This window comes from Erpetoichthys calabaricus, chromosome 9 (assembly GCF_900747795.2).
Source record: "Erpetoichthys calabaricus chromosome 9, fErpCal1.3, whole genome shotgun sequence".
NCBI lineage: Eukaryota > Metazoa > Chordata > Cladistia > Polypteriformes > Polypteridae > Erpetoichthys > Erpetoichthys calabaricus.
In genome coordinates, this window is record NC_041402.2 from 71,061,540 (window position 1) to 71,075,592 (window position 14,053).

The following is a 14,053-nucleotide window of genomic DNA, read 5'->3' on the forward strand; positions in this document are numbered from 1 at the left end:
GTTTTTTTTTCTCAAAACTACTTTGACAAGTTCACTTGTTCGCCCATAAAACAAGATTCCACTGTGCTACATTCCATCTCAGATGAGACTGAGCATTCAGACATCAGTGGTAACTTCTGGATGATGTTGATGTGTGGCTTCTGCTCTGCATTGTAAAGCTTTATCTTGCATCTGTGGATTCAGTGGTGGAAGGTGTTAACTGACCAAGGTTTTCTGAAGCATTTCCGAGCACATGTCATGATATCCATTATTAGCACATGACAGATTTTAAGTCAGTGATGTCAGTGGGATTGAAGGTCCCACATATTCAGAAGTAGTTTTTGGCCTTGTCAATTTATGTACCCAGATTTGACCAGATTTCTTGAACCTTTTAATTACATTGTGCACTGTTGAGGGGTAAATGTCCAAAAGTCTACCGGTTTGCCTTTGGAATGTTGTTCCCAAAGTGCTGTTTGCAAATTGTCAAGCCCCTACCCATTGCTCTTGAAGGACTACACTTTTTTTGGAGGCTCCTTATATACTAGAATGTGACTGCCTCACCTGTTTCACGTCACCTTGTTATTTCACCTTGTCATATTGTTATTAGTGCTAAACTACCCCCGCTCAAACTTTTTTGGAACACGTGACAGCAATCAAGTTCAAAATAAACGTGTATCTTCAAAAAACAATGCAGTTTGTTAGGTAAAACATAAAATACCTTGTCTTTATACTGGTGTTGTCTGAACACAAGTCAACGTAAATTTACAAATCACTCCTTTTTATTTTTATTAATACAGTATCTTCTATATTGTCCCAGCTTTTTTGGGAATTGGGATCGTCTATCTGTATCTATCCATATGTGCTGTATATGTGCTTATGTCTGTACAATTGTAATGCAGCCCAGCTTTGGGAAGCAGCCTGCAAACTCTTAACAATAAAGACTCACGAGCTCCTGCAATTAATCTTTAAGCGCCCTCTACTGGCCAAGCCTGCCAAAAGACAGAACGATTTCATCCTTGCATTAAAAGAGGTCAGGTCTTCATACAAACTGCATTTTTTTTTTTAAGTTGTTTGATTGCTAACTAAATGTTGAACCTCTTGGATAGGGTAGTTTTAATAAAATTTACTGTATATGTAATGTGTAAGATAAGTAAAACAACAATGATGCAAAAAAGTCAATTAGCAACTTTTTTCTTTTTCTTCACCAGTTCCACTTTGGTAATAATTTCTCCTCCTCTAAGATTTTGAGACTATTATTATACAGTCTTAATTAAAATGATGTCTGGATTTTTTTGCAGATAAATTTCACGTCACGATTTGCTTGTATCAGTCACCCTTATTGCTGTCTGAAACACACAATGAACTCAAGTACAAAAACAACAACATCATTTGTTTATACTGCATATTTCATATGGATGTGTAGCTCAAAGTGCTTTACAATTTGTCAAACAAAAATTAAAATGATCAAAGTGGTAAAGTGAAAGACTTCTTAATCGAAGTGAATATAAATAAGCTAGAATCGAAATCCAATAGTTGGTGTCTATTGTAAAAAATGATAAAAGTGAACTTAATAACAAATGTTGTGATCAGTTGGACAAGGAGGGGAGGAAAATAAAAATTCCAGCTAATGAGATACAGGAGAAAATAAACCTCTAAGGGTTAAGGCCAAAAGACCGTCCAACCCCCATCTGGTCATTATATATTAATTAAAAATGATAAAAGTTATGTGATATACATTACAGCTATAAATATTGTTAGGTTATTAGTTTCAAGGGTGACTCTTACCAGCCAGGTGGGAATAAATGAAAGTGAGCGCCAGAGCCTGTCCTGTGATAGTCCAGCATCCTGTCCATAGTTGGTTCCTGCCTTGAACTTGATTCTTCCAGGATGAGCAGCAATTTCTTGACCCTAAAAACTGGATTTTGTGACTTCAGTATATACAGAAGATTTATTCAGAGGATTTATAACGTATTTAGACCACTTCACTTTCTACACACTTTATTGTTTGTTAGATTTATATTTAAGTGGATAAATTTGCCATTTGTGCCCATCAGTCCACACTTAATAACCCATTGTAGCAAAGTAAAAAACATGTTTTCAGAAAGGTGTGAAAGTTTATTAAAAATCAAAAACTGAAATCTCTTTTTTATATAAGTATTCAGACCCTTTGCTGTGGCACACCAAATTATGGTCAGGACTTTAACTAACTTGAGATGTGTTTAGAGACTTGATTTGAGCCCACCTGTGGCATACTGAATTGATTGGACATCGTATAGAAGGGTCCAAACCTTTGCATATAAACGCCTATGATTCTCAGTGCATGTCAGGACAAAAAAAAAAAAACCATGAAGTCCAAGGAACTCTCTGAAGATCTCCGGGATCAAATTGTGGTGAGCCATAGATCAGAGCAAGGGTATGAAACCATTTCTAAGGCTTTCAGTGTTCCCAGGAGCACAATGCCCTCAATAACTGTGAAAAGAAGAAAGTTTGAAACACCCCAGGCTGTTCCTTCAGTCGGCCATGTGGCCAATCAGGCAAGAAAAGCCTTGGCCAGGGAGGTGACCAAGAACCCAGTGGTCATTCTTGCAGAGTTTCAGAAGACCTCTGTTGATAAGGGAGATCCTGTTGGAAGGATAACCATTTCAGCAGCACACCATCAATCAGACATTTATGGCAGAGATCTTAAACTGAAGCCTCTCATGAGTGAAAGACATACAGTTAGGTCCATAAATATTTGGACAGAGACAACTCTTTTCTAATTTTGGTTCTGTATATTACCACAATGAATTTTAAATGAAACAACTCAGATGCAGTTGAAGTGCAGACTTTCAGCTTTAATTCAGTGGGGTGAACAAAACGATTGCATAAAAATGTGAGGCAAGTAAAGCATTTTTTTAACACAATCCCTAAACCTAACCTGTATGACAGCCAACTTAAGAGTTTTCTAAGTTGCATTAAAAAGACAATGAGAACTTGAGGAAAAATATTTTCTGGTCTGATGAATCAAAAATTAAAACTCTGAGCAGAACTTCAAGCACTATGTCTAGCAATGACCAGATACTACTTATCACCTGCTTAATACCATACCTGTGGTGAAGCGTGGTGGTGGCAGCATTATGGCATGGGGTGCTCCTCAGTGGCATGGTCAGTGAGATTGGTCAGAACTGAGAGAAGGATGAATGTGATCAAATACAGACAGGGCCTTGAAGAAAACCTGCTCCAGAGTGCACACGACCTAGACTGGGGCAACGGTTCATCTTTCAGCATGATAATGACCAGATGCAAACAACCAAGACAATGCTCAGGTAGCTCTTGAATGCCCCTTCCAAAGCCCAGACTTAAATCCTAAAGAACATCTGTGGAGAGACCTGAAGATGGCAGTTTAAAAATGCTACCCATTCAATCTAACTGAGCCTGAGAGGATCCAGTCAATTAGGTCACAAATTACCTAACGTAGGTTTATGAGAGGTGGGGGGTACCCTGACAAACTGCAGGTGGTCATGAGAACAGAGCACAAGCTCCACATGAACCATAACAGAGTGAAGCCTCGAAACCTGATGCTTGAAGCCATGATGCAGTAGGACTAAACACAGGACCATTGTAGAAATATCACTATTGTATTAGATAAAAAGAAAATGCCTGTAAATACACAAGTAAAGATGGCATCCAATTGCGAAGGCTGGATATGTAATGTATATTATACGTGAGTGGCAATTTTTTCTTTAATCCATCTATTTTCTCTTTTGTTTTTCTGATATATATATATATCATGCTGTTGAGACGAAAGTGACTTGGTCTGAGCTCTGGAAAGTTGAGCCTCACCACATAGGATTTTTCATCCAAGCAGTTTACCAAGCAGTGCTACCAAGCCCATCAGATCTGCACACCTGGGGCATAGCAGAGACACCAGCATGCTCATTGTGTTCCAAACGAGGAACCTTGGAACACATCCATAGCAGGTGTGCAAGGGCAGTTGGAGAGGGAAGGTATCGATGGGGGCACGATCAGGTCCTGAAGACCATAGCTGTAGCAATCAGCACAGGACCTGAGTGGGCAAAATTATGCCAACTCTCCAAGAAAATTGTTGCCTTTCTCAGAGCTGGAGGGCAGCCAAATCCCACCATCATCTGCAGGCATTCTGGCATCAACAAGAAACTGGCAGTTATTGTTGGACCTTGGACGGCAGCTGAAGTCCCCCAGCCACATTGCATCCACCACCCTGCAACCAGACATAGTCCTGGTGTATGAATCCACCAAGCAAGTTGTGCTTCTGGAGCTAACAGGAAAGATCATTTGGATGAAGCCTTCGAAAGGAAGCTCTCCAAGTATGTGGAACTTGTCAATATCTGTCCGCAGTTGGGATGGAGAGCTAGATGTCTCCTAGGGGTGCAGAGGATATGCAGCCTGTTACTTTGGTTAGAGCCTGTATCAGCTTGGACATTGAGGGAAAAAGGAAGAGGAGAGCCATCTGCTACACCAAAAAAGCAGCAGAGACAGCCTCAAGATGGCTGTGGCTCAGGAGAGGAGAGACATGGGGTCAGAGTAGCTAGCTGTCTGGACACACGCTGGGGTCTGATCAACCCTGGTGGGGTTACCTGGAGGAAAGTGTATGATGCTGAAACACCCGAAACACTCGATGATCCTGTAACATCACTAACGAAATGTCCATACTTAGGCATCAGCAGATGTAAATTCATAGAGATCCGTGAAAAAGTATTTACACCTTCCAGATGTTCTCTGTTATATAGGTAGCATATTTTTGACAACAGCCAAAATCTAAATTATGTCATATTTTGAACAAGCAATGTTTTCCAAAGCCAACTGACACAGCGTGAAAAGGCTCCTTACACTTAATAGATTGTTATGGACCTTTAACTGCAATGACTTCAAGTAAATGCTGCCTACATTTAAAAGTCAAAAAATTACAAATAATACTGGAAATAACGAAGAAGACAACTGTAACTGTAATGTCCAAGATAATATATGTGTATATAAATATTATATATATATATATATATATATATATATATATATATATATATATATACACTGTGCCTTCAGAATGAATTCAGACCCCTTTAGTTTTTATATTTTGTTAGATTGCAGCCTTACGCTAAAATCACACACCACAAATTAAGGAACTTTCAATATCCCAGAATGTCAAAGCAAAAACATTTTAGAAATTTTTGAAATGAATAAATATGAAAAATGAATTTTTTATGAAAAATAAAAAATTGAAATCTCATAACAACACAAGTATCCCAACTCTTTACTCAGTACTTCATTGTAGCAACTTTGGTGTCTTCTTGGGTATTTCATGACAAGCTTCACAAACCTGGATTTGAGGAATTTGTGCTATTGTTCTCTGCAGATTCTCTCAAACTCCATCAGGTTGGACAGCTGTTATCAGGTCTCTCCAGGGATGTTTGAGTGGGTTCAAGTCCGGGCTCTGGCTGGGCCAATCAAGGACATTGCAACTCCTGGGTCTTTTCCTTGTCCTTAGGGTGATTTTCCAGCTGGAAAATGAACCTTCAGGTCACTCTGAGGCCCTGAGCACTCTAGAGCAGGTTTCATTAAGGACATCTCTGCACTTTGGGCAGTTCAGCTATCCCTTAACCTGACTAGTCTCCCAGTTCTTGCATCTGAAAAATAAACCACAGCATGGTGGAATTGTATTTCACAGGTAATAGACAGACAGACAGACAGACAGACAGACAGACAGACAGACAGACAGATAGATAGATAGATAGATAGATAGATAGATAGATAGATAGATAGATAGATAGATAGAATTAATCCTATCTATCTATCTATCTATCTATCTATCTAAGGGGAAATTCACAGGTAATGTGCAGTGTCTGGTTTCCTCCACACATGACACTTGGAATTAAGGCCAGGTTATTTACCTCTTGGTTTCATCAGACCAGAGAATCTTGTTTCTTGCAGTCTGAGAATCCTTTTTGCAAAATCCAAAGGCATTCATAAGCTGTCTTGCAACTTTGCGATAAAGCCCAAATTAGTGGAGTGTTGTAATGGTGATTGTCTTTCTGGAAGTTTATCCCATCTCCACAAGGGTTTTCTGCAGCTTTTTGGACACCTCTCTTACAAAGGCCTGTCTTTCCAGAGCCCCAATTGCTTAGTTTGGCTGGGCAGCCAGCTCTAGGAAGAGTTGTGTTTGTTCCAAGTTTATTTCATTAAAGAATTATTGAGGCCACTGTGTTCTTGGCAACCTTCAGTGCTGCAGGAATTTTTTGTAGCCCTCCCCAATCTGTGCCTTGACACAGTCCTGCATGTCTCTAAGCACTGCAGGCAGTTCCTTTAATATCATGGCTTAGTTTTTACTCTGTTGCACACTGTCACCTGTGTTACCTCATATAAAGAGGTGTATGTCCTTCCTAATCATGTCCAATCAAATAAATTAATCATGGGTGGACTCCAAAAAAGGTGTAGAAACATCTCAAAAATGCAAAAGGATGCACCTGAGCCCAACTTGAAATTTCATAGCAAGAGGTCTTCATACTTACAGTCAGTCAGTCATTTTCCAACCTGCCATATCCTAACACAGGGTCATGGGGGGTCTGCTGGAGCCAATCACTGGCCACAAGGCAGGAACACATCCCAGGCAGGGCGCTAGCCCACCGCAGGGCACAAACACATACACACACACCAAGCACACACTAGGGGCAATTGAGGATTGCCAATGCATCTAACTGTGGGAGGAAACCCGAGCACCCGGAGGAAACCCATGCGGACATTGGGAGAACATGCAAACTCCACGCAGGGGAGGACCCTGGAAGCGAAACCATAAAATTCTGTTTTCACTTTGTCATTCTGTCATATTGAGTGTTGCTTAATGACGGGAAAAATATATTTAGACGATATTAGTATGAGGCTGCCTAACAAAATGTGAAAAAAGTGATGGGGTCCGAATACTTTCTGAAGGTGCTGTATGTCATCTCATTTTCTGAAACTGCTTTTCCTGGTAAGGATAACGGCAGGCACTGCATATCTCTTATCTAATTGTAACGTCTATTAATTATTTACGAATTACTATCTTGATCTTGATAACTAAGGTGGGGCGTGAATAAGGTTTGAATAAAAATCAAAGCTCGTTCGATTCTGTGACAGATGTCGCCCTAAGTGCTAATCCAAGGAGTAAACAATATGACAGATGTATTTGAGCCCTGATTACTGTATTTCCCGTTCAGAATTGTAATTTCTCGGTTATTACTATTTTTATTCCTTAAATGTGATCCTGTGCTCCATATTTTTATATACTGTACATACATTTTATTTTCAAAAAACAGCACATTACTATAGCGTGCAATTCAGTCAAACAAATAACAATAACTTAACAGATAATGCCATTTACTTCGAAATGAAAAACAACGAATTCAACCAAGTGCGCCACAATTTAAATGAGACATTTTAAAGCTATAAGTGCTTGTTTTAAATAACGTGACAGATTAATACCTTAATGTGAAAATACTGTTCATATGAAACAGTTCGGATGCAACGGAATATTTAAAAGTGTTATTTCAAGTGATAACAATATAAAAACAATGAAAGCACACGGTATAGCCTCGACTTCGTATAGAGTTGTCACGCGGTCGTTTTGGACTTCTTCCCGTTTGACACAAGGAGCTCTAAGGAGGTGGAGCTCACTTAAAGGACACCGTTGTATTACTTGACTCAAATGGATAACAATCCCACTACCCTAACCATAACCACAGTGTAACTGGGTGGAGCTCTGCAGCTAAACTCTTTTGGCGCCCATTGGAGTCACTTACACCTACTTGGACCGCCCATTGGAGTCGACTCCACCTATTTGGAGCTCCAGGGCGCTGAGATACTGTCAGTACTTGACTATACGCGCCGAAATAGCGACGTCTTCACTTATTACCAAACTGGCGCCAGGGATTCTCGTTAAGAGCATTAGAGGAGAAAGTTCAAAATACGCTAAAGAAATGAACTTTTGCGCGAAAAATACTCATTTCCTTCTGTTATTTGTGTAATGCTGCTAACATACTTTCTATGCTTCCTCCGATCCATTTTACAACTCGGTTATTCATTTTCAGCGCAGCGCCGAGCCGACAGCGTTGGACTAATGACGGGTCATGACCAATTCAGGCTAATATACTTCGTCATTATTTTAAACAATGTGTGAGGCAATTTAAGCAATAACTCCAAATAAGTGAGCGTGGGTGTTGCACGAGGGCGCCCCGTGATTAACTGGGCTGCCTCCCAGCGAGCATCCAGTATTACTTAACTCGGAACTGAACTAAAGGGTTGGCGATAAAGGAATACTGTATAGCGTTGGTAAGGGAATAAGCGCCTTAGATTGACAGAAAGAAAACTACAACTCCCAGAGCGCAACACGCCAAACCCGTTTCCTCAACCTAAGCCGGGTGCACCTGGAGAAAGAGAAAGAGACAGGGAGAGAGAGAAAGGAGGAGGTGTCGCGAGTGGTGAGAAAACTGTTTGCAACTTGTCCTATTTCAGCGGATGGAGAAACCGACCTAGCCCAGTTTGGTACTGCATGGTATTGTACGAGTATGGGGAGGAATGCGCTGTCAACTCCTGCCAGCATGACCTTGTCGACCGCCGGACGCGTTTGTTATTTGCAGTCGCGGTTGTAAATCACGACTGTGTCCTTCATATCCGCACCTGAGAGCTTCGTGAATTGAGCTGTGTTTGCGCTTAGAACCTTGTCATGGAGACTCCTGACTTACCAATAGAGGTACTGTAAATTTTACAATACAAATCAGCTGACTACTTTAACATTTAAACGCTTGCTTTAATGTTTAGGAGGGCATAACTTTACCTAAAAACACCAAAGTATCTCATTACTCTAAGTCACAGAGACTTTTAAATGCGAGTCTTGTACCACTGTATGAATAATGTACACGGTACGTTAAATGTGTTGGTGCATTAATTTTATGTTTACAATTAATTTAAAAGACATTCATTTACAAAATTCAATAAATAGCGCACTGCCAGTTTAAGTGACTTAATGACTTGTGTCACAGTGTCAGGGATTGTCCCTGGCATGTTAGGCACAGTTTAACACTTGCCATAAGAATGCACTACTGAATAGGAAAGCTAGCTGAGTTTTAAAGAGAGCTCCACAGTTGAATGGACATGTTATTTATTTCAAGAGCACATGCAGTATTCTCTCAGAACATCCCTTCGCTCATCCATCTGTTTCTCTTAACCAACTTACTAAACTCTAGTCCTGGAGGGCCACTTTGACTGCTGGTTTTCATTCTAGCCACTTAACAAATTATTTACCTGTTGCCGCTGTTAACAAAATAGACATCTTTTGCCTCAATTTTAATTGATGTAGGTGAAAAATCAGAGCACTCGGAGGAAAGCCTCCCCAGACACTGGGGGAATTGACAGATTCCATACAGACAACAGACAATCCTGAATGTGACATCTAACAGATCTGTCAAGCTCATTAGCATATTTACTCTTTTTCCAGTATTTAGCTATGCATATATATTACAGTTTGTAATTTTTATGGAAATATTTTTGAAGTTGACTGTGGCATTTGTTGTTACTCTAAAGAATATAAATAACTTACAGATTTGTTTTCACATTTGCTACTACATATACAAGTTGTGGTTATAAAAGTTAAACCTCAAATGTCAAGTCACTTAATAGAATGCCCAGCCTCCTACTGTGTCTAAAGCAGCCTGTACAAATTTGGGTCAGGTCAGTCAGGTGAGCACCACACGTGTTTAATGGTGTAAAATATTATCTTGGCAATCTCCTCCCATATTGGAGAATGGAGAATCCTAGTCCTGTCTCCTCAAAACATTGAATTTTCCACAGCAGCCATGGTTAACGTTATACACACAATCTGAAGGAATGCACCTGGCATCATTAGGGAGATAACACAGAAGCAGATTATCGTTACACTACACACATTTGGATGCATTCAGTATTTTAATATTATTCAGAAATTGAAAAACGTATATACACATTAATGGTGGAGAGCAGGATTTCCAAATAAACGGCACTAAAAATCTAAGAAAAATGCAAGTAATTAAGATATTTGAAAAATCACGACTCAGACATAAAAAGTCTATTAAAAATGGGATCAGTCTATATTTAGTCAGTCAGTCAGTCAGTCATTGTCCAACCCGCTTTATCCTAACACAGGGTCACGGGGGGTCTGCTGGAGCCAATCCCAGCCAACACAGGGCGCAATGCAGGAACAAATCCCTGGGCAGGGTGCCAGCCCACTGCAGGGCACACACACACAAACACCTATTTATTTAGCAGATGTTTTATTCAAGCTGACTTACAAATGTGGTCAAGATAATCAAATCAACAATCATAATCAACATTGATTATGGGTCTGTGTTGAAATAATGCTTTAGACCAGGGGTGTGCAAAGTCATTCCTGGAGGGCCGCAGTGGCTGCAGATTTTTGTTCCAACCCAATTGCTTAATAAGAAGCACTAATTGCTCTAGAAACACTTCTGCCTCATATTAGTTATCTCCCTCGTTAAGATTTTGAACCCTTATTGCTTATTTAAGTCTTAAACAGCTGCATTCTTGGTTTTTAATTGCTCCTTATTAGCAATAAGATGCAAATGAAAAAAGAAACCAGCAGTTATCCATTTTGCTTGTTACCCTTTACGCCTGTGTGTATTTATCAGGCACTATTTGGTTTAATTAAATACTTGGAAGGAAAGAGAAGAGAAAAAAGTGAAGGATTGAGAATTACCCATCCGATTTACACTTCAAAATATTTGGATGATATCTTTAGAATGGAAAAAAAAATCTAGGATTTGAGAATGACTTGACATAGCAGAGTTAAAGCACTAACAAGCCATGAAATGTAATTATTGGCAAGGATTGTTTTTTAATTAAACAACTGGGTTGGAACAAAAACCCGCGGCCACTGCGGCCCTCCAGGAATGACTTTGCACACCCCTGCTTTAGACCTTATAAATAAACAACCATTAAACCAACCAATTAATGCACAAGACTGGTTAACTACAAAAAGAACCTAGCATCAAAATCATGAAAGTGGGCAGCTCATTCCTCCAGTGAGGGGCTACATGTGAATAGAGTTATGGTTAAAATTTGATGCTTTATGGAGGTGGTATCACCAGGTGCTGTTCATTAGCAGACTCTGAGGGTGTATGAAGGTGCATAGGACCTTATGAGGGCTTCCAAATAAGTAGGTGCTGAGCCACTGGCTACTACTTAGGCAAGCATCAATGCTTTGACCCTTGATGCATACAGCTACAGGGAGCCACTGGAGAGATCTGAGCGTGACATATGCCCATCTTGGCTGATTGCCTTGTCTGAGTTGATTTTGCTCATTCTCCACATGTATGTTGAGTTTTTTTTTTCAGGTTGTCTAGTTTTCTTACCAAATCTCAAAGATATCTGGCAATTAACCGTCTCTTTAGAATGTGTGTGCTCTTGAATGAAGTCATTCATGCTGGGGCGGGCGATGAATGCTTCACCAGCTAACTGTAATTGGATTAATCAATTTTGAATGTAGAAAAATAAAAGAAAAAAAATGACAATATTCTGAAGCATATATACCATTGTAATGGTCCTTCAGGGCTGATACAGAAGAATATTTACTTAAGTTACAGTACAAGGTCCAAGACCATTCAGAATAAACTAATGCAAACTGGTTAACTTGATAAGAGTGAATAAAATAAAATGTGAATAGCTGAAAAAACGTGAACCGTTAAAAATGACAGAAGGTGGATTGCAAAGGTCAAATAGATAATAAATGGGATAGTTACTTCCTGCTAGAAAAGAACTGTTTATAAATAAAACAGACACTGAATCAAGAATGGAGCGGCCCATGACAAAACAGTAGTTAATGGTTTCTTATTCATTTATATATAAGCAAATGATCAAGGCAATAAGGTATTAGAAGTCCAAAAAACTTATTGTTATATTAAGTTCACTTTACAGTGACCATTACTGGAATAGGCCTCTACACACACAAGAATAGAACATGTAGTAATAATATATGTTAATATATGGTATTTTGGAATAAAACAAAAATCATGTGGGTCTGTTTAGGAAGGTGTACAGTTGCTGCTTTTATTTTTGAAAACTTTGAGCCTTTCTATACTTGCAGGTTTACTAAAACATGACGACCGACTCGGGTAATGCCTTGTCAACATGAGTCTGATGTCTGCAGTATTTTTAGACTGGTAATAACTTACATACAGCATATCTAGATGGTAATAACTTACATACAGTATATCTAGGCTGGGGCAGTGCTACTATTTTAAAAAATGGCAATATCCTAATTTTTACAGAGTTCAGAATAACCTCGGAATATGTAGGTTCAATTTTATGTCAATGTTTTGAGAGGGTTTTTGCATCACAGCACTGTCTCAAGTTGGGTGATTCCTTTGAGTGATTTTGGAGTTTGATCTGATCTTGGAAAGATCTATCTTTTTTGCTGTAAATTTTAAATTGTATTTATGTTGAAGATTTGCTGTTGTTACTTTGATTTCCCTGTACTCTCGTAAGGTAATTGATATGTTTTGTAATGGTTTTATTTATTTACTTAAAGACTGGGCAAAAAAAAGTGGGTATTGTTATAGGAAAATGTTTACATGATGTGTCTCTGTGTATGTAGTTGAAGGTCTAGGTGTATGTTATTTTCCTTCATTTTGAAATTCACTGGTTTACTTTCTTCATAACGTAATAACAAAAGTATCAGAGAAAGAAAGATTTACTGTATAATAAAATAAAAATCATTCTGATATGTCAAGAGCTCTGTAGCTGCTCACTTCACATGTCTGGTTAGATGACCTTACAGGTTCAGGCATACAACCTGGGGCAGTCTGTGTTAAAATGATTACAGGTATATGTTATCATCAGCATGAACACAGAAAACGAAAACACAGTCATTTATAAAACCATTTTATTAACCTAGCCCTGCAACGGACTGGTGCCTGGAATTTGCTGTGGCTCCACATGAGCCTGAATTTGTTTATTCAGATTTAAGAATGTATATATATCTGTATATTATAATAAAAATAAATCTTGGCACGAGATGTGACTTTTTGAAGAGACTTTTTGGAATGAAGTCCTGTGAGATGGTGACTTTTGCCATTTGATTTTTTCAAGTCACACCCTACTTACAACCATTTTCAAATAAGACCACGGTCATTTAACCTCTCAGTCGTGTGAATGGTTTTGTCGGACACGCTTCCTGTACTCTCCGCTCTTAGTCGTGTTAATGCCTTTGGCAGACACACTTCCTGTGCTCTCAGCTCTTATAAATTTTAATCAGGACAATAATTTTAAACTAAGCGAAGAAGATAGACCAAAGCATCAAAAAGAGACCCAAAAGCATTGGAGAGAAAAGAATGCAAAAAAAGAACCATAATAATCTATGTGCAAATTCTGAAAATAAGGAAAGTAATAATCAGCCTGGACCAAGCGGAATTGAAAACTTCACAGGTCCAATCGGGGTCAGAAATAAAAGACAGAGTAAAAGACAAAGTAGAACTTCATAAAGATTTTCAAAAACATTGACGTGATACACATGCAGAGCAAGTTAAAGAATATGAAAGTAGTAAAATTCGAAAGTATAAAAAAAAAGATAGTAAAGATTGCTTTAGCGCTAACAAATGGAAATTATTACTCAGTGAAATAAGGGAAAGAGCAGTGAGAAACAAAGTCAAATGAATTAACGCGAAAATTGTCTTTCGGTTACATGGCAGATTGATTACATGCATATCAATAGACTATGCTGAAGCAGTTAGTGGTGAAAGATGAAAACATCAATTTACAATATCCCGTAGAATATCTACAAGCATTAACACCGTCCGGTCGCCCACCAGCTGAATTACTGCTGAATGAAGGATGTATCGTAATGTTATTGCATAATTTACAATAGGAGACTGTGGAAGATTGTGGGTTCGCTTCCCGGTTCCTCCCTGTATGGATAGCACTTTGAGTACAGAGAAAAGCGCAATATAAATGTAATGAATTATTATTATTATTACAGTATGTATGAGTTATGATTATGCAATGAGACAAGATTAGTTGTATTAAAAATTGGTTGAAC

At 38.8% G+C, this 14,053-nt stretch overlaps 2 protein-coding genes across 3 annotated transcripts in view; one reads left to right on the forward strand and one right to left on the reverse strand.

Moving 5' to 3' along the window:
- The window catches only part of LOC114657804 (cyclic nucleotide-gated cation channel beta-1-like), a 123,980-nt gene that overhangs the window by 83,725 nt on the left and 26,202 nt on the right, over positions 1-14,053 (reverse strand). The gene's annotated exons all lie outside the window — the stretch shown is intronic.
- fbxl9 (F-box and leucine rich repeat protein) overlaps positions 7,995-14,053 on the forward strand; it is a 28,358-nt gene continuing 22,299 nt past the window's right edge. For both annotated transcript variants that reach the window (XM_028809712.2, XM_051932383.1), the window contains exon 1: positions 7,995-8,719. In XM_028809712.2, coding sequence (XP_028665545.1) covers positions 8,693-8,719 — 27 coding nt within the window. In that variant the 5' untranslated portion in view covers positions 7,995-8,692. The remainder of the gene's footprint in view (positions 8,720-14,053) is intronic.